Source organism: Antedon mediterranea, chromosome 4, assembly GCF_964355755.1.
Source record: "Antedon mediterranea chromosome 4, ecAntMedi1.1, whole genome shotgun sequence".
NCBI lineage: Eukaryota > Metazoa > Echinodermata > Crinoidea > Comatulida > Antedonidae > Antedon > Antedon mediterranea.
In genome coordinates this window covers 30556123-30577502 of record NC_092673.1, presented here as the reverse complement: position 1 = coordinate 30577502, position 21380 = coordinate 30556123, and the positions used below count along the sequence as shown (strand labels likewise).

The following is a 21380-nucleotide window of genomic DNA, read 5'->3' as shown; positions in this document are numbered from 1 at the left end:
AGAACTAGCGCCGTGAAATAAGTCCCTTAAAAAATCGTAGGATATCAGAGCTTCGGTTGTTGTACTAGTAGGCCTACTTTGGTCGTTTAATGGTTGTAGTGTGGTCGTTGGCTGGTGGGTGGAGTAGCCTACCCACTGGAGTAAAGTAAGCAAACATACTAGAAATTATATTATTATATATTTATATTTAATACTAAAGTATGCCCAGATTCACATTCATAACAAAATAAAACATTTTAACCAAATTGCTTTATTCGAATTACGGTATTCAAAAAAGTTATGTATTAATTTCACAATTTCATAGATAAACCTAACAGACAATAATTCAATAAATTGTTGTTCTTTTTCAATCAATAATGATCTGCATTTCTCTCTTCGTTGATTGCGCCATAAGATGAAGGTTTATTCGTAAATCTGGCAGGTTCATTCTTTACTGGTTTGTTCATGGTTAGACAGGATTCCATAAAAAATAGAAGAGCACCAACACCAGACGAAATAGCACACGTAATGAATTCAAATCGATAGGTGAATCGTTCAGATATGAGACCTGAAATGAGAAAAAAAGAAAATTATAACAAAATGATTGCAGTATATTATTACTAGGTATCATTACTGCACAGTATTTTAGCTTGCTTAAGCTTGGTTCCCACTCTAGCGACGCAACGCAAGGACTTAACGCAACGCAAGTGAATTGACCAATCACAAGTGATGGCTTATTCGCTTGTGATTGCTAACTGTCTATAACTTCGCTTTTCATTGGTTAAAACGCTTGCGTTGCGTTTACGTCCTTGCGTTGCGTTCTAGTGGGAACCAAGCTTTAAAGGTGGTTCCCACTAGAACGCGACGCAACGCAACGACGTATTGACGCAAAGTGCTGTATTGCGTAATAATAATAATAATAATAATAATAATAAGATTTTTATAGCGCACATACCACTCCAGAGTGCTCAAGGCGCATTTAAAAATAAAAAAGAAATAAATCATACACATTCCTGACAAATAAAATGCAATTTCTTTGGAGGGTCCCCATCCGTTGTCGTTCTGTCGCGGTCCCGGACCCCTACCTAGGTGACCAAACAAAGGAGCAGGATACCCATTTGCCTTGCCACAGACGACCGGGTGCTCAGAGACAACAACCAAGACAGAGGCACCCCAAAGATAATGCTGGCCAGGAAAAGGTATACAAAACAATTCTAAGTCTAAAAAACTTTAAGAAACCTCATGATTTCCATATGCCTTAATGAATAAATGTGTTTTTAATAATTTTTTAAAAGTATCAACAGACTAACAAAGGAATGTACAGTGCTGCACAGGCTGACGGTGACGAAATCAGCAGGATGAACGGGCAAACAGTAAACAAAGAACGTAGTGTAGTGAAGCCAATCTTTTTGAAGGATGATCAAATACCAACAGGAAAAAGCTTTTTCAAAGATGAAGACCTATGTATAGCCCTACCAAAAATAATTGCTGCAGAAAGTATAATCGGTGTTCAAAAAATACGGAACCTATGGCGAATTTATCTAAATAATAGAAATGATAGAGTGAAACTAATTACGAATGGACTAAACATTAGGAATTGTAATATTACAATTCATGATAAAAATCCTTATTTGGCATACAACAACATGAAAACAACGAGAATAGTCATAAAGGATATACCATTATCGGTTGCTGACGTAGAGATTGCTAGCAAGTTGAAAGCGCTAGGATGCAAACCAATAGGAGATGTTACAAGGCTAAAAATAAGGGTTAATGGTCAATTAACCAGCTGGCTAAACGGTGACAGAGCTGTCGTTGTAGAAAAGCTAAAATCGCCAATACCAAGACAGATAATAATAAATGGTTTTAGAGCACGGGCTTTTCATGACGGTCAGGAAGTGAAATGCAACAAATGTACAAAGACTGGGCATTTAGCTTTTCAATGCAAAGCTGATATAATCTGTTTCAAGTGTCATTTACCAGGGCATACTAGGGACAGATGTAATGTTGAAGCGCATAATGTATCATCATCTGGTTCACCTGGTGCATACATTAATAAAGTTTGGGAATCGGTTTTTAACTTTGAAAACCCAACAAAATAATAATGCTAACGATAACCACTACGGGAAAAGAGCTACGGTACAATCTGATACAACACATGATGAAGTGTTTAGTATTGATGGAAGTAGTGAATCATCAGATGATGAAAATGCGCAGAAAGAAACGTGTGATCACTATAGAACAACACACAAACCAAAATGAGCAGGAAGATGATGACAGAGAGGAGCAGAGAGAAGAGCAGGAAGTGGACGAAAGAGAGGAGGAGGAAGTTGAAGAAGGAGAGGAACAAGAAGTACCGGGAAGAAAGTACCAGAAAGCTGAAGAAAGAGAGGAGCAGGAAGTTGGGGAAAGAGAGGAGCATGAACAGAAGAAGGTAACTGACTACTTTGAAAAAAGTATGCAAAAAAGTAAAAGTGTTAGCACAAACAAGAAAGCAGCGAGAGATCTGAAGGAACAGTCCGGAAATGAAGGCAGGACAGAAGAAAAAACAAAGAGTATTGAAAAAAGAAGTTTAAGAAAGAGAAACAAAAACAAGTAATTTAATCTTAATAATATGTATTCTAAATATTGTAATTTCCCTAGGAAGCTCTTTACTCTAATCTTATGAATTTACATTGTATAACACTAAACGTTAGAGGAGCTAGAAATATAAATAAGCAATATAAGCTATTCCAATGGGTAAAAGATCAAAAAGCGGATATATGTCTGCTTCAGGAAACCCATCTAACAAATGAGATTATTAATAAATCAAACTTTGTTTGGGAAGGTGAAGCGATCCATAGTACAGGTAATTCACATAGTAGAGGAGTGTCGATACTATTACGAAAAGGTCTTGAATGCAAAATTGTTAAAAAGTTAACTGATATTGATGGAAGATATATATTTCTTAATGTAATGATAAATGAAAAGGAATTGGACATTATAAATATTTATGCTCCTAATGAAAGCAAAAATAGAAGTGCATTCTTTAGGACCATACACAAATGTTACAATGACTTTGATGGAGGGAAGGGTAATTCTATCATTCTAGGTGGAGATCTGAATTGCATCATGAATAGTGACATTGACCAAAAAGGTAGTGCAGATAGGTCTGATAAATCTGTTTTTACGATTAAAAACCTAATGAAAAATTTAAATTTAAATGATATTTGGAGATCCAAAAACATGAATAAGCGACAATTTACGTGGCGTAAGAGATTTAACAACATTTTCCGTAGGCTGGATTACTGGTTAATATCAGAAGATCTCTTTTCAAATGGAGATGTTTTAGCCTGTGACATTCGTCCAGCTATTCTCACAGATCACCAGGCGGCGGTATTAATTAAAATAGATTTGCATGAAAAAATACGCGGTCCTGGTTTATGGATGTTCAACAAAATTAGTAATTAAAATAATTGATGTTTCAATACTAAAAAATAATAGAGAACCTGTAAGTGCAAGTTTGTTATGGGAGCTTGTAAAAACAAAAATAAAAGAATTTTCAATTGCATACGGAAAACAAAAAAATAATAACCAGAATAAAAAGAAAGAAAAATTACAAAAACAAATAAAAAACTTAAATGAAACAATTATGAATACTCAAAATTGTGATATAACCATTGAAAATAAAATTGAAAACAAAAAAATAGAGCTTGTAAACATTTATAATGTAGAAGCAAAAGGCGCGCAAATTAGGTCCAGAGTAAAATGGATAGAGGAAGGCGAGCGGAATACAAAATACTTTCTTGGGTTAGAAAGATCCAAAAGTAAAAAGAAACACATAAAAAGTTTAATTACTAAATATGGGAGCTTAGCAACGAGCCCAATTGATATTTTAAAGGAACAAATACAACATTTCGAAGGTTTATACGCAAAAAATGTTATAAACCCTGGAAAAAATAATAAATACCTTTGTAATTCTATTATAAAGCTTTCAGAAATAGAAAAAGAAAATTGTGAAGGTTACGTCACTATTGATGAATGTAAAAAGGCCATTTCAATGATGGAAAAAAATAAAACACCTGGATCGGATGGTCTAAGTGTTGAATTTTATGTGTTCTTTTGGAATAATATTAAACATTTAATTTGCGATGCGTTAAATGAAAGTTATAATTCTCAAGAATTATCTTTTTCGCAAAAACGAGGTGTAATCACCCTTTTGTTCAAGGATGGAGAAAGAGAAAATTTGAATAATTGGCGTCCCATTACCCTCGTAAACACCGATTACAAAATTCTTGCACATGCATTAAGTAACAGACTTAAAATGGTTATTAAATCAATAGTAAGTTCAGACCAAAAAGGTTATATAAAAGGCCGTTTCGCTGGTGAAAACATTCGGTTAATAGAAGACCTGCTTTATTATACAGAGTGTAATGATATCGAAGGGGCAATAATTACCGTAGATTTTAAGAAGGCTTTTGACTCTATTAGTAGAGATTTTATGTTCAATGTTCTAGAAAAGTTTAACTTTGGAATGTTCTTTTGTAACTGGGTAAAAGTATTATACAATAACGTTGAATGTGTCACAGTTAAATTATAACAGAATCTCTAAAAAAAAACCTGAAACTTATAACGATATAATGAATGAGCAACTGTGGGGAAACCACTACGTTAAACTAAAAAAAAAATCGCTTTTCTACAAGCATTGGATTGACAGTGGCATTATCAGTATTAAAGACATTGTTAATAAGAACACTTTTTTAACATCAAACGAAATACTGGTGAAACTACAATGCAAAACAAACTGGTTAAATGAGTATTTGTGCATTATTAAGGCAATACCAATTCAATGGAAACGTATTATTAAGGAGGTAGATATTTTCAATTGTGATGATAATGATGAATTAGTTGGGACCAAGTATGAGATTAATACTACCAAACTAATATACTCATGGTTTGTGAAAGAATATTTCATTATTCCAATGTCACAACTAAAATGGGAAGAGTACTTCAATGATAACAACATTGATTGGAAAACTTCTTGGTTACGGAAAGTATGTAAAATGAAAGATAAGAAACTAGCACAATTCAATTATAAGATGTTACATAGAATACTGCCTACCAACAAACGGCTGTATCAGTGGAAAGTTAAGGAAACACAAACGTGTGACAAATGTGGAGAAATTGAAAATGAAAATCATTTGTTTTTTAGTTGTAGATTTATTCAGAAATATTGGAGGAAAATTCTTAGTATCTTTGTAAGTTTAAATCACAATAATATATCATTTAAACAATTAATACTAGGAACGGGAGATAAGCTAATAGATTATATTTACACTTTTGCAGCATTTAATATATATATAGAATAAAAATGTTATCTGCACTAAATAAGCCAGTGGGTAAATCTTTATGGAATTCATTTAAAAGCAATATGTTATATAACATTGAATGTGAAACATATAACAATAAAGAAACAAGTATAGAAAAATGGGTAGCTTTAAGAAATACGATTATGATAATATAATTTCTAATTTGATACGATTAACAGAAAAAGAATTACAGTGACACGGGTTACTGGTGGTACTGAGCTATTATTGTTTTTTTTTTTTTTTTTTTTTTTTATCATGTATATAAATATATTGTATAATCCGGGTTGTAAAATGAAAACAAACAAATGAAAATGCGTGAACTATTTTAAAACGGGATAGATGATAATGATGATCCTGTCAAGTGTATAACAAAATATAAGAATATTAATGAAAAAGGGAGTAATACAGAATTCATATATGTAAAAATGTTACTTATGAACTGTAACGACATTTACAAGTTAAATAATACGATTTTATGTAATATGAGATAATATGAATGTGAATAAAAGTGGTGTTTGCGCCACAAAAGAAAAAAAAAAGTATCAACAGTTTTTCAAAATCTTATGGAGCATTCCACAGACGAGGAGCAGTAACGGAGAATGCTCTGTCAACCCATGAGTGGTGAGACTTAGGCTGATGTAGAAGCAGCGAGTCACTAGAACGCACACATACAGCCTAAGCATGTCAGAAATATATTCAGGAGCCATGCCATTTATAGACTTAACAAGAAATATTTCTTACAAAAAACGCTGCTCGCTTATTGAAAAATATTTTTTATTTCAAATGTTTTTGAATGTGTCATTTTATTGTCACATAATAGTTATTTTACCTGAAAAAATGTAATTTAAAGCAACAAATACTTAAATTGTCAGTCAGACAATGGTTTTTGGGTTTCTTTTCTTTTTTTATATGTGAATAAATATTATTTTTTTGTTACAGAAGTGAATACTCAATTTCTGTCACTTTAGTTAATTTTATTGCTAAGGTCAAATTTGGGGGTCACTTCATCACCCTAGATATTTCAATTGTGAAGTATCCTATTACAAACACAAACTTTAATGGACTGTATCGATAATAATTCAATGAATATCTGACAGTGAATATACCAGAAATGCTTAGGGATTTGTAATTTTAGCATGACATGTCTTAATAGACTCTTTCCCAGACGTTTTTTGGGTGTACTGTAGCAGCTGGAATCAATAAATCATAGTGGAGTTTCCATTTTCACAAAACTGTCTGTCCTTAGAACTATAACTGCTGCTTGCTTTAGCTTCTGATTGAGTAGTCCTAATGGGACGTAGCGGGCTAGAGCAGCAGCGTGAAAACAAAGAGTAATATTTTAAAAACAATGCGGTACCTAACAGGGAGCCAATGCAATATTTCCAAAGTATTTGATATGTGTCCATATCTTGGTAATTTTTTAACAACTCGTGCCGCTGTATTTTGAATCAGTTGGAGCCTGTGGGAACCGACGACGCAATCAGTGCTGCAAACATCGCTTTAATTTCACTCAGTTGCGTCGCTAGTTGGAACCCAGCTTCAAGCTTGGTTCCCACTAGAACGTAACGCAAGGACGTAAACGTAACGCAAGGACGTAAACGCAACGCAAGCGTTTAACCAATGACTTTTTATTTAAAACAAAAAGCCGAAAAAACTAAGAACATAGATGATTGGAATTCTTACAAAAAGGCAAGAAATAAATTAAATAATTTGTCTAAATCACTAAAACGCGACTATATAAATAATAAATTAAAGGATAATGTTAATGACACTAAAACATTATGGAAAACCATGAAAGACTTTTTACCCAATAAAAAGAAACAAACTAAAACAACTCTCAATGTAAACGGTAATGAAATAAACAATCCAACTGATATTGCTAATCATTTTAATAAATATTTTTGTTCAATTTCTAATGAACTTGCATCCCATTTTAATGACAACCAAAACAATATTACCGTTGAATCGTTATCACAATTTCAACAACGTTTCAACTTTAAAGATATTAATGGAAATGAAATTGAAGCTTTGTTGGAAAAGTTAGAAATTGGAAAAGCTACTGGAATTGATGGGATTTCCGCTAGGTTACTTAAAATTGCATCTTCACAAATTTCTCAAAGTCTTGCCTTTTTGTTTAACTGGTCATTAAGATCTGGTGTTATTCCAAGTGAATGGAAATGTGCTAAGGTTACTCCGCTTTATAAAAGAGGATGTAAACATGAACTTAACAACTACCGTCCAATATCTGTTATACCTATTGTTATGAAAGTTTTTGAAAGATGCATCCATAATCAAGTTATGAATCATATAAATGAGTTTAATTTATTATGTAAAAATCAATCTGGTTTTAGGTCGTTACATTCAACTTCTACTACACTGATAGATGTATGCAATTATATATATAAAAATATTGATAATGGCTTGGTAACTGGAGCAATTTTTCTTGACCTAAAAAAGGCGTTTGATACGGTAGACCACGATATTTTATTACGTAAATTATGCACCTTTGGAATGATAAACACTGAGCTTGCATGGTTCAGTAATTATTTAAAAAATCGCAAACAATTTGTTAATTTTAATGGAAAAAAATCTGAAATTTTAAATGTCAACTATGGGGTACCACAAGGCTCAATTCTTGGCCCTTTGTTGTTTATTTTATACATAAATGACTTACATGATAGTGTTGATGGGATTTGTAAAACAGTCCTCTATGCAGACGACACTGCGCTTTTTTATGCATGTAAATCAAATGAAGAGCTTACAACAGTTTTAACTGAACAGTTGGAAAATGTAAAACAATGGTTAGATAAACATAAATTAACTCTAAACATTGATAAAACCAAATACATGCTTTTTGGTACTCATGCACGTGTTAATAAAACAACAGATGAAACAGTAATTTTTGATAACATTCCGATTGAGAAAGTTGAAACGTTTAAACATTTGGGACTTACATTTGATGAACAACTCTCATGGAAAGTACATATTGATTCTATATGTGCAAAACTATCAAAAATTCTACATCTATTTTATAGATTGAAAAGTTTTACATCTCCTAAAATTATTAAAAGATTATACAATGCTCTATTTTTATCACATATTGACTATTGTTCAACAGTCTGGGGTACTGGTTCAAACGCCCATATTTTAAAATTGCAAAGGGTACAAAATAGAGCTGCACGATTAATACTAGGTGCTGATATTCGAACTCCTGTTAGACAAATGCATTATGATTTAGGTTGGCTAACAATTAAGACAAGAATTGAATATCATACAATTTGTACAATATTTAGATGTTTACAAGAATCTGTACCTTCATACTTATGTGATATATTAGTAGTGTACACAATATTCAAACCAGAAACTATGAAAATAATCTGTTGTATTTGCCCAGATGTAACCTCGAAATATACAAACGTAGTTTTGTTTATTATGGAAGTTCACTCTGGAATGGCCTACCTTATGAATTAAGAAAACAAAACAATTATAACCGTTTTAAATCACTTGTTAAGATTCATTTATTGTTGCCGGTGGTCTAGGATGGTTCCAGTGAAATATATTTAAATATGGTATAAAAGTATAATAATAATGAGAACATGCATTGAAGTTTAGTTTTAGTTTAAGTTTTAGTTTAAGTTTAGTTTAAGTTGTTTTCAAATTTTGTTTAAATGTGCCGTAGGGCCCCTCGGAAGAGCAGTTTTATTTTATTACTGAGAGGGCTACCCTACTAAAAGAAAACGAAATAAATAAATAAATAGACAAGCGAAGTTATAGACAGTTAGCAACCACAAGCGAATATAAGCCATCGCTTGTGATTGGTCAATTCACTTGCGTTGCGTTACGTTCTTGTGCTGCGTCGCTAGTGGGAACCACGCTTTAGGCCTACTTGGACGCGATACGCAAGGAGGCACAACGCATGGCCGCAATACAGCTTGGTTCCTCTCCTAGACGCATGGAGACCAACGCCTTGGCTTAGAGTGAGAACTTTCGTTGCGCTTACGTCACGTCTCACACAGTTTGCGTTGCGCCCCGAGTGGGACTGTTTAGGTCCACAAACTAGTACGCGCCTGTAGGCCTATTTACTTACTTAGAGCTATTGGTCCTGTCAAAGATCCTATTCCAATAGCCATGATTGTGTGGGTCAAACATTCGCTTCCATGTTCTGCACCGAAAATCTCCAGGACCAACGAAAACGGAGCCGCAAGCAAGATCCCACGAGCGACTCCACTCACTAGAATTAAAAACAATGTTTTCAATAGGCTATAATTAAATATTATTTTGAAACTGATATTCTAATTTCGGAATACGCCTATTATATACTTCTAATAAATAATCAGCAGAGATTTCCTTAAATCTTGGTTGGCCCACTCTAGGTCGCAACACAAGGCAATTGACCAATCACAAGAAAGGACTATCTGGACGGTTGTGTTTGGTCAATACTTTGGTTGCACTTACGTCCCACCAGTGGGAAACAGGTCCAAGTGTCACTTACGAGAAGCGGCTGCATAGACGGCATACACATTCTGCTCAAAGGAAAACAAGATGGTGGCGGGAATGTTGAGTATGAGTAGAACCAATGGCAGAATATAACGTCTGATTTTTGGCAGTCTGTTACCAAGACATGCTAACGCTATCAGTGCCAGGAGATCACTGAACGAAAGCACACTCACTGCTACTGTTCCTGAACTATTTTCGTGAATCATCTTATCTATTACAGAAACCTGAAATTATCAATGATTGACTGAATTATAATATGAACTTTAGTTGGATAGGGATAAGTGATCACTGAGTTGGCCTCAAAGACTGTCTTTTAACGAACATCATACATTTTGAACTAAAAGACGCCAAAACTGTCAGACTATTGCTTGGTTCCCACACTAAAAACGCAACAACTATGTAGCGCAACGTAAGGGGTTTGATCAATCACAAGCGATGGATTTATTCGACTGTCGCTTGTTATTGGTCAATTCGTTTGCATTGCGCCTACGTCCTTGCGTTGCGTAGTAGTAGGAATGTTTACAAATTACGTGAATACCGTAGTAGGCCTATTGTTGTAAATCTTGGCCGCAACGACGTAGTAGGCGCAGCGCAAGTGAGTTGACCAATCTCAAGCAACAGTTGGGATGATCCATGACGTCGTGATCAAATTAGATTTTCGGTGCGCTCACGTCCTAGCGTTGGGTACAAGTTGGAACAAAGCTTAAGGGAGATAACATGCAGTACAAAACAAAACTATTACATTACATTGAAATAAGCATAATACTCACAAAGTCTATGTAGTGGAACGATATAGAAAACCCCAATAAAACAATTCCCAATTCGAACAATATAAATTTCAGATGACAAAATATACGTAAATATTTTAAAAGGTCCGGTTTTGAATGTTCGGGTTTGATACTATTCTTCGACTGTTCTTTTCCCCAGGCACCAGACGACGGTGGCGTAAACGATATCAAACTTATTGCGGAGATTACAAGGTAGATTCCTGCGATTATAAACAACGATTTTCGCCAGCCGTACACGTGGTAAATATAAGCCTCTAAAATATTTAACGCAAATGTACCTGTTAAAAAAAATATAAAATAATGTCATATGCTATAGTATAGGAAAACCCGGGTGTTGCTGTCGTAAAAAACAGTTCGCAGAAGGCCCCCCAAAGCGTGATAGCCTGGTTCCCAATGCAACGACGTCGTAATCACAACGCAAATGAGTTGACCAATGACTGAGATGTTTGGATCCATTGCGTCGTTACTGGTCAAACTACATCCGGTTGCGTTTACGGGTCCCATTGCCAAAGTGTCCAAAAAAGTGGGAACCTAAGGCGGATGTAAAAGTTGGGTTGTTGGGGAGGAGGAGGTGGGGTTGATAACACTTCCGCGACTTTTAGACTTGATACCTGAAGAGTAAAGATGCCAACAAGAATCAATAAAACGGTATTATTTTAATGATCAAAAGACAATTAGTGATCTAAATTTCTTACCAGATGGAATTCCAACCGAAACAACAGCGAAGGCTCGACTAGAATTCCCATTGCTGAAATGCATACCGACAATATTGATACAAGCATTGACGATCATTGCCGCTCCGGTCCCAAACAAACCAAATGTGACATACATTAGGTGCATGTAAGATACAAATGATGAGGCTAACAAGCCCGTCAGTCCTAAGATTAGGCCAAGTATAACAGTACGTCTGTGTCCCATGTGCTCTAGCATGATGCTACCGATTGGAGCTATGAAGTAAGTCAGACTCTGTTGTACAGCTCCGACACTTGCTGTTAAAAATGAAGGCAATATGTTATTGTACAGTTAGAATAAAACATGTTTGTTTGTTTGAATATGTGTTTGTCTTATGAAAGTATATACATTGTTATACACTGTAGAAAACTGTTGACTTCATTTAGGCCTATACTTAATCAGTCTTAGGCCTAATAAAGACTTACGGTATATGTTGTGAGACCAAGGAAATCTTACACAGGACAATGAGGTCGCCTTGCCATGATAAGAACTCGTAACAGTCCTTTGATCTTATGTCTGGCTGCGACAAATACCATCAGTACTGTATTATGTATACATATATTATCCTAAGAGGGGCGTGGAACTGATCGTGTCGCAGCCACAGAGAAACCCCTTGATCTCCGGAACTAGCTCAGCATCCTGTTGTTAGATTGCCTAGGTTTAATCCATGGTTATACACAATTCGTACGACATACCTACAAAAGACTTAGTTGTATTGAAATCTTCCATAATAGGGCCATATAGCTCTCCAAATGAATACACGAAACCAAGTGTCATAAAAAGTAACGCCATTGACGACACGACCACAATCCAAGCCCTGTCCATCTAAATAATAACGGTAATAGTTGCATAAACCATTTTATTTTCCATCATAATGATTTATTAAAAACCTTTAAGTAATGCCTTTATGTTTGTATTTTGAAATTCGTCTTGAATTGCGATACGGTCGTCGTCTCATGTCATGGTTGTGACAAGAAAGGATCAGCTGTTGTAGGGCTCTCCTTTAGCACCAGTGATACTAAAATAAATCAGCCCTATTTCCAGGCATTTAACGGGCGAATTGTGACTTAATTGTATAACGTATTTATGTTCTAATAGTTTAAGCCTTACCTTGTTTTCAAAGATATTAAATACAGCGTTTCGTTTCATAGAATGTCAGCTAAGTACCCAAAACATCCCGCTTATACGATATACCCTCCTGTATGCAAATGAATAACACGTTTGTTTCGCTCAAACGGTGGAAACGTATTAATTTTATTTTTAATCAAGAAAAGTTTCATTATAGGGCATTTGAAAATAATAAGCTTATATATTAACTGTGCATTAATTGCGATTTTAAATTTGTACGTAATCAAATAATAATTTAGGGACTGTAATTTATAATTTTAAGAAAAATAACTGGGAGAAGTGTTGAAAAATAACTACACTATAGGGGGCGCAATTGATAATTTGTCACAACATCAAAATAACATGGCGGGTAACTTAAAACCTCCGTCCTATTTTTCACGTCCTATTACAACAAAAGAACAGCAGGGTGGTAAATAATTTAATTTATATATTTCATTAAAGTATTCTTGATTTCTTAATTCTGAATAGAGCGTGTAAAGCCTGTAGGCCTACCCTTTCCTATCATTTTATTAACTAGGGCCCTAGCTAGGCCTGGCCCTAGCTAGGCTAGTAGGCCTAGCTAGCTGTACCCTAGCTAGCTAGCTAGTTAGGCCTCTAGTATAGGCTAGTAGACTAGCAGGCTAGTTTAGGCCCTAGGCCTAGCCTACCTAGTAGGCCTAGCGCCTAGCTAGGCCTACCTAGATTAGGAGGCCTAGCCTACCCATAATGAGTAAAGCGCAGGAGGATTGGTCATTTTGGAGTTTTCAGAGCTTATACTTGTGTTGTAGCATACAGTTACAGGTTTTTTTTGCTATTTGTTGCTTTAACCATGCTATTTATGCTAATATTGCTATTTCTGATTATAGCTGGAAAAGCAGTTGTGGTTGCTAGTGATATGTTATTGTGCTATTGAAGTCTTAGGGATAAGTCTTACTGCTATATAGCAGCTATTTTTGCTATAGCTCGAAAAGCAGTTGTGGTTGCTACTGATATGCTGTTCTAAGGGCTAATACTAATAGGCCATAAGCAGTACATTCTAACGTTTCATCTCGTTCCGATGTCATGGATCTACAATTTCTTTACATATTTAGAATAATAATTTTATAAATAACAACAACATATCAAAAGTTCTCCATAATCGTGTTAGACAATTTTGAGAAATTATTACTGTTTTATTTTGGTACTTTATTTTAATATACACCGCGTGAGTGATTAGGTCGGGCCGAACGTTACACGTTCAAATTATCCGCAACGTCTTAAAAACTGTACCTCGTGATCGTATTTCACCAATCATGCTCTGGTTACAGATGAGGGGAATCCCCAAAACTCACACACGGCAACGTCACACGTGGACAAAAATATTCAATCATGAATGGAGTAACTTAGACTTGCCCCAAGTCTGTATTATCTTTTTTTTAAATTTATTTGTTTTTATTTCGACCGCGATTTTTGTCTGAAAATTCGGAGTATCCAAAATCAAGTAGTATACGTATGAAACGCCATATGTGCCAAAATATTTATCTTTTTACTAATATTAAGACAAAACTCCGTCTGGAACCCAGACTAGGAGTAACTAGAGATGTGGAGGAAAATTTATTTGATTTCCCCACCGAACAAATGCTACTGTAAACGAAGAAATGATGCATCTTATGATCATCCTATTGTATTGAAATAGTCTCCTGCTCATATAGGAAATGGGATTTTTAGAATGTTACCACTTAAACCAGTGTGCTATATTAATAATATTCGTACAGAAAGGCTAGCCTAGCCTATAGCTAGCTACGTCTTTAGGCAGTCTAGCCTAAAGGCTTAAATAAGGTAGCACACCACTAGCCTAGGTCTGGAGGTGTATACTAGGCTACTCTCAAGATGGCATAGGCTAGGTAGGCCCAGCAGCAGCACAGTACAGTTAGGCCTGCTACTAAACTATAACTTAATGGGCTATTTTTAAGTTCAAATGGCGACAAACGGAATACAAAGACACAGACAGGTGAGGATAGCATAATTTTAGTACATTTTGAGCAAACACAATAAATACACATTAAAATTAATATATTATTATTTATTATTATTAATAATTACATTTGTTTGAAATAATTAATTTGGTCTGGCCTAGTAAGCAGGCTTTCTCTATACTGTACCTAGGCTATCCTATTTAGTATTATGCATTCATTTTGATGGTCTGGTCCGAGGACTAGGCCTAGTATTCATACATCAGCCCGGTATTATTTTTATTTATAAATGCTTAATTTTAATTTAAAATAATTTATTTCATTTCAACTGTATCTTTTCAATTCAATTTATCTTCAATTTATGTCTAGGTTGTCTAGCGGAAAGGAGGCACAAAAATTCTGAACACGTTCACTGATTCTGGTAAGTTTTGGATCCTTTTTTAATGTAGAGATGAGAAATGCCAAATGATTTAAGTTTTGTTATAATTATGTACAATAGTAGTAAAATTAGTAGTGAAAGTTAAAAATAGTAATGAATGCAAGAAATAGCTGAAAAACATCCATTACTTTAAAAATGTTTTATATACCAGGTTGCATTGTCAATAAACACTATATAGTAATGTAAAGTGTGTGGTAGAGTAAGTAAAGTTGAGAATGTTTCAACATTTCTGTGTATGGTTTACCACAAATCTGAACTAATTCTTAAATATAAAACCAAAAACATTCATTGTAATTTAATAATATTCAGTTTAACTAAAATATTAAGTAATTGATATAAATTAGATAATCTATTCTTGATTATTTGTTACAGAAACAATTCAATTCAAAACAATTGTCATCATCTTGAATATTTCATAAACTTCAAAACCATCAACTGGCTGAATGTAAAATACTTACTGCAAATGTTGCTGAATCTATGTTTAATTGTACCTACCTACCACGTAGTATGTACATACTGATGAAGGATATTCCACATAGTAATTATTACTTATTAATTAGTTAAAGTATATTTGCTATTTCCATTGTACACTGGCCATGCCGCACTTGAAATTGACTTTTCTACTTGACTACTAGTTATGCTGGTACAACGTATCTAGAGAAGAGTAGGATTATATACATTGTATATTGGGCAACATGTAGGGTTGTAAAAAAACACAAATCCAAAAGAAAAAAAAAAAAATGAAAATACATTACAAGGTATTTGTTGTATATTGTGTGTATATATGTCCATTTCATATCATTATCAACAATAATAGTTCTCTCCACAAGAGTTACATTCATGTTATCAATATAACAACAGTAAAAATGGCAGGCTTACTTATCTGGTGTTTCACAGAAAAAAAGGGGTTGTTTTTATGGAAGCTCCTGGCCTAAATTGGCACTAAAAACTCCTAAAAAATGCAATATTTAAGTTACAATAAATAAGTTATTGCATAATCATTTATTGTTTGTGCTGAAAATTTACTCAGGTGTCACTAACCTACTAGCATACTCATTGCATGAATATAAATATTATTATGGCAAGTCACTTTCTAAGAAATCATGTAGGCTTACGTACTCCTCAAAAACAAATAAAACATCGAACATCAAACATCAAAAATATCTAAAGAATTATTTTTTAAAAGACATCTTCCTATATAAACAAAAATCATCAAGCTGGTTTGAAAAGGTTATTTATCAACCCTCTCGGGTAGTTGTACAGAAAAGGCATAGTATTTATTCAGGCGCCTTTTACGGTTTGAGTCGAGTTAACACAAAATTGGTACTAAAAACAAAAAAAATGCAATGTAAGTTACAATCATATTATTGCATAATAATTTCTTTTGCGTTGAAACTTCACTTGTGTGTCACTAACTCACTAGGATACCCATTGCATGAATATAAATACATAGTGAGAGTTGATTATTAAAATATAACTGATAACGACTAAAAGATATTAAAATTATCTATAAAATTGGCCAAATCTCAGTTTTTGCATCTTCATAAATAAAACCTCCCTGAAGCTGACAAGCTGAAACTTTGAATCTTGTTTAACAACCCTCTCAAATAGTTGGGAAAAAAATATAAATATGGTATGTCAATTAGTTACGAAGATATTGTGTCTTAAAAATCTTGAAAAGTGTAATTACAACTAAATAATTGTGATTTTTCAGTTTTCCTCACATACAAAATACTTCTTTTTTTAATTTTAAATTTTGGATAAGTGTTCACAATATACTGGACTACTCACAGAGAAAAGACAATTGCATTTGGACAAAGACTTTTAAAGATATTGGCCCATAAAAGTACCTCCAGACCTCAAAAAGTGCCTTTTTTGCAGTAGTGGGGTACCTTTGAGAGGCCATTGCTCAAAAGTGTACAAGTATTTCATGGAGAACTTTTGATATAGTATGTGTAACATATTCATTTCACAATATCAACTTTCAAAATGTAGATCCAAGAGGTGGGAACGAAATCCATGTTCTAGGCATCTTTTGGGCTACTGCTTATGGCCTATAAGTACAGCACGAAACAAATGTCAAATTTTGTTTGTATACTGTTATCCAAAGACACAATGAAATGATACACAAGAAACTGCAGCATGAGGGTAAACTTTTGGACACGCAATAAGTTACTGAATGACATTGTTCAATCGTATGTTATAAATCAGGCTATTCTACTTACTCAGATCACTCATTGTCCTAATTGCTGAACATTTTAATCAAATTTCTACGTGTTTTGCATAATATTGTACTTCAAGAGCCAAAGAATTAATCTGTATATAATATTATTGTTAATCATTAATAGTTGCAGCTTCAGTTTATAAGGAAATGTACAATTAAATCTAGGCATACATTTAGTTATGACATTTATTAAAAAGGGCAAAGTAACATAAAATGAATTTTATCTTTGATAAAACTGAAATTCCAATCTTTCATTTAAATAAATTAAAATACTTTCATTTAGAATGGATTGTAAACTGCTTAACATATTTTCATTTTTCTAAATCACAAACTTGTATTTATTTTCAACTTTCTGATTGTACCAGATGTATCCATACTCGAAAGTATGTATACGATTAAACAACTTACATGTAAAGGTTGTTATATTACAGTACGACTTTTCAAATGTCCTAATAATTTCCCACCTTTTTGAAATACAATTATTTTGGATTGGATTACATTTACACTAACATTGCATGCGTCGCAAAATGTTTCCAATACATTCATTGAATTTGAGACCCTTTGCAATGTCTCGGAATAGTCATAAAACATATTGCTGATCAGCATAATATAATAGATGGTTTATAAAGCAGTCTCCGAATTGTATTTCTTTGGTATTTGTATTAATAACAATAGATCGTTTATAAATATATTTTAAACAGAATACAGAGGTGAACCTTCTTGCTGTATCCCATTCAAACGTTGAAATGGGAGCATTAACTAGTGGCATATTTTTACATGTGCTGATATTTTACTGTACATGGAATATTTGACGTGAAATGTATTATTGATTACACCTATTTCTCTTAATTTTATTAATACACATTATTGTTTATGTAGTCAAAAGCAAGTTTGAGATCAACGAAGCAACAAAATAATTGATCCCTTCTCTTACTTAAATATTTTTGGATTGTGCTGTTTAGCATGAAAGTATATGTAGTGTTCTGAATCCCTTGTGACAGCCTGATTGTTGTTGGTAAATAATGTTGTTGTTATCAGTAATGGCTTATTGTTGTAGTATTAAAGATGTTTAAAAATTTTTGGAAAGTCGAATGTCAGAAATGTCTCTATAGTTTTCGGGTTTGTTGCTATCACCTTTTAATTGGAATTTGCAGGGAAGAGTTAAATTAACTCTTCCCTGGAATTTGGAAGGCATGTTTTATTTGGAATAGGTTAATTTTGTCATCATACACGATGTTATGCTCATTTTTCTTGCTGTACATTTTATTCAAATTTCTACGTGTGTTGCATAATATTGTACTTCAAGAGCCAAAGAATTAAGTTTGCGACCTTTATATAATATTATTCTGAATCATTAATAGTTGCAACTTAAGTTTATAAGGAAATGTACAATTAAATTGAGGCATTATATTTAGTTATGACATTTAAATATTTTAGGATTGTGCTGTTTAGGATGAAAGTATTTGTAGTGTTTGGAATCCCTTGTAAAAGCCTGATTGTTGTTGGTAAATAATAGTTGTCAGTGTTGTCAATATGGATTATTGTTGTAGTATTAAAGATGTTTACAAATATTTGGGAACTGGAATGTCAAAATTGGCTCAACTATGAACTGAACGTACCCTTTAAATAATCTCAGCTATAAAGTGAACCTAACCGTCTTAATGATCTAAACTATGAACTGAACCCTCTATATAATCTCAACTATCAACTGAACCTAACACTGTAATAGTTTTCTGGTTTGTTCCTTAATAATCTCAACTATGAACTGAACGTACCGTTTAAATAATCTCAGCTATAAAGTGAACCTAACCATCTTAATGATCTAAACTATGAACTGAACACTCTATATAATCTCAACTATCAACTGAACCTAACACTGTAAATAATAGCAACTATGAACTGAACCTCACCCTCTAAATAATCTGAAACATCAACTGAACCTCACCCTCTAAATAATCTCAACTATGAACTGAACCTAACCCTCTAAATATTCTCAACTATGAACTGAACCTAACCCTCTAAATAATCTCAACTACCAACTGAACCTAACCCTCCAAATAATCTAAACTATGAACTGAACCTAACCCTTTAAATAATCTCCACTATGAACTGAACCTTACCATTTAGAAAACCTCCACTGGGTCAACTAAACCTAACTATGAACTGAACCTAACCCTCTAAATAATCTCAACTATGAAATGAACCTAACTATTTAATAAACCTCCACTGTGTCAACTAAACCTTCTTTAAGTATCCTAACCTTCTAAATAATCTGAACTTAGAACTGACCCTTTAAATAATCATGTAAAACGCCTGACGTGTATACCCTTAAAAAAAACCATTAATCCTGACATAAACCGCCAAGATCTGACCACCCTCATATGAAACGCATGACGTGTATAACCTAAAAAAAAACATCACTCCATGTGTAAACCGCCAAGATCTAACCACCCTCATGTAAAACGCCTGACGTGTATAACCTAAAAAAAACATCACTCCAGATGTAAACCGCCAAGATCTGAACACCCTCATGTAAAACGCCTGACGTGTATAACCTAAAAAAAAACATCACTCCAGATGTAAACCGCCAAGATGTAAAATACCTGACGTGTATAACCTTAAAAAAAAAATCACTCCAGATGTAAACCGCCAAGATCTAACTACCATCATGTGAAACGCCTGACGTGTATACCCATAAAAAAAACGTCACTCCAGATGTAAACCGCCAAGATCTGACCACCCTCATGTAAAACGCCTGACGTGTATACCCTAAAAAAAAACATCACTCCAGATGTAAACCGCCAAGATCTGACCACCCTCATGTAAAATGCCTGACGTGTATACTCTTAAAAAAACATCACTCCAGATGTACTTAAACTGCCAAGATCTAACCACCCTCATGTAAAACGCCTGACGTGTATAACCTTAAAAAAAACATCACTCCAGATGTAAACCGCCAAGATCTAACCACCCTCATGTAAAACGCCTGACGTGTATAACCTAAAAAAAAACATCACTCCAGATGTAAACCGCCAAGATCTGACCACTCTCGTGTAAAACGCTGCCAAGATCTAACCACCCTCATGTAAAACGCCCGACGTGTATAACCTAAAAAAAAACATCACTCCAGATGTAAACCGCCAAGATCTAACCACCCTCATGTAAAACGCCTGACGTGTATACCCTTAAAAAAAAACATTACTCCTGACATAAACCTCAAAGATCTTACCAACCTCATGTGCAATGCCTGACGTGTATACCCATAAAAAAAAACATCACTCCAGATGCAAACCTCCAAGATCTGACCACCGTCATGTAAAACGCCTGATGTTTACACCCTTAAAAAAAAACATCACTCCAGATGTAAACCGCCAAGATCTAACCACCCTCATGTAAAATGGCTGACGTGTATAACCTGAAAAAAACATCACTAAAACGCCTCTTTATTAAAAAAATTTGTGTACAAAAGAATTTAGAGATTTTACTGTGTAATTTGAACTATCCCCCACTGATAAGAAGGTGGTTATTTTCAACAAGCTTGTGTAACACAAAGAAAATCCCAAAAATTATGAAACATAGGGGAAACTATAGATCGATGATTATTGGAATGTATGATCAATAGAAATTTCTTGCACCTCGCACCTGGCCTTTAAGTATACACAGTTTAAATGTAGCATTGTGTAATTGTTATATTATTTGGCTTTAACTGCTATTAATTGCTATTATTGCTGTATCATATATAGCAATTATACAGCTATTTGTTTGCTATTATTTGCTATTATTGCTGTATCAGGTATAGCAATTACACAGCTATTTGTTTGGGTGTCACGAAACCCAAGACCACGAAAGCTAAGACCCCCTAAGACCTAAGATCACGAAAGCTAAGACCCAAGACCTAAGATTACAAATATTTATCTTTCGCACCTGCCTTGTATTTTAACTCCCAACATTTATTCTGAATACCACACCTTAGAATTGGCACTTTTATGAAAAAGAATCACATAAAAAGTAACAAATACATTTTTAAATTGATGATTTTACAGACGTTTTTCTCGCACACAAACTGTTTACGAATTTCGCATGACTAGCCTACAGTACAGTAGCAGTTGTAGGCCTACCATGTTCAATGTTTTTGTTTCTATGGAACGTCAAAAGAGCAAAAATTATATAGAGGGCTAAAAACTCTGTGGAGTCCATCTACAGTGTGGATGGAACAATGTAAAATTAAAATTGTAATGATAATAGTATATTAATAATCATGCAAGTACGAAGAAATAAATACTGGCAAATAAATTTTTATTTAAAAATCATGAT

General features: G+C 33.9%; 2 protein-coding genes across 4 annotated transcripts in view; one reads left to right on the top strand and one right to left on the bottom strand.

Moving 5' to 3' along the window:
• Positions 1-212: 212 nt before the first annotated feature.
• LOC140047258 (monocarboxylate transporter 1-like) lies at positions 213-15348 on the bottom strand. 3 transcript variants are annotated; one of them, XM_072092166.1, is made up of 8 exons: positions 15301-15348; positions 12455-12542; positions 12040-12169; positions 11308-11601; positions 10595-10890; positions 9820-10048; positions 9415-9558; positions 213-547 (listed from the first exon to the last, which is right to left on the bottom strand). In XM_072092166.1, the coding sequence occupies exons 2-8, from the start codon at positions 12491-12493 to the stop codon at positions 351-353; spliced, it is 1329 nt and encodes a 442-aa protein (XP_071948267.1). In that variant the 5' UTR covers positions 12494-12542; positions 15301-15348; the 3' UTR covers positions 213-350. The 3 variants fall into 3 exon arrangements, with proteins under 3 accessions (XP_071948267.1, XP_071948266.1, XP_071948268.1); XM_072092165.1 differs by lacking the exon at positions 15301-15348 and having other exon boundaries at positions 12455-12623; XM_072092167.1 differs by lacking the exon at positions 12040-12169 and having other exon boundaries at positions 215-547.
• Positions 12793-21380, top strand: part of LOC140047257 (coiled-coil alpha-helical rod protein 1-like) — a 21094-nt gene continuing 12506 nt past the window's right edge. Inside the window, exon 1 of the mRNA XM_072092164.1 lies at positions 12793-12881. Coding sequence (XP_071948265.1) covers positions 12815-12881 — 67 coding nt within the window. The 5' untranslated portion in view covers positions 12793-12814. The remainder of the gene's footprint in view (positions 12882-21380) is intronic.

Excerpts from the sequence above, each read along its gene's own strand:
- LOC140047258 (XM_072092166.1), bottom strand. The coding sequence starts at position 12,493 with ATGAAACGAAACGCTGTATTTAATATCTTTGAAAACAAG. Across the intron at positions 12,170-12,454 it reads TTAATATCTTTGAAAACAAG|ATGGACAGGGCTTGGATTGT; the intron begins GTAAGGCTTAAA and ends GTTATTATTTAG. Across the intron at positions 10,891-11,307 it reads TTCGGTTGGAATTCCATCTG|GTACATTTGCGTTAAATATT; the intron begins GTAAGAAATTTA and ends TTTTTTTAACAG.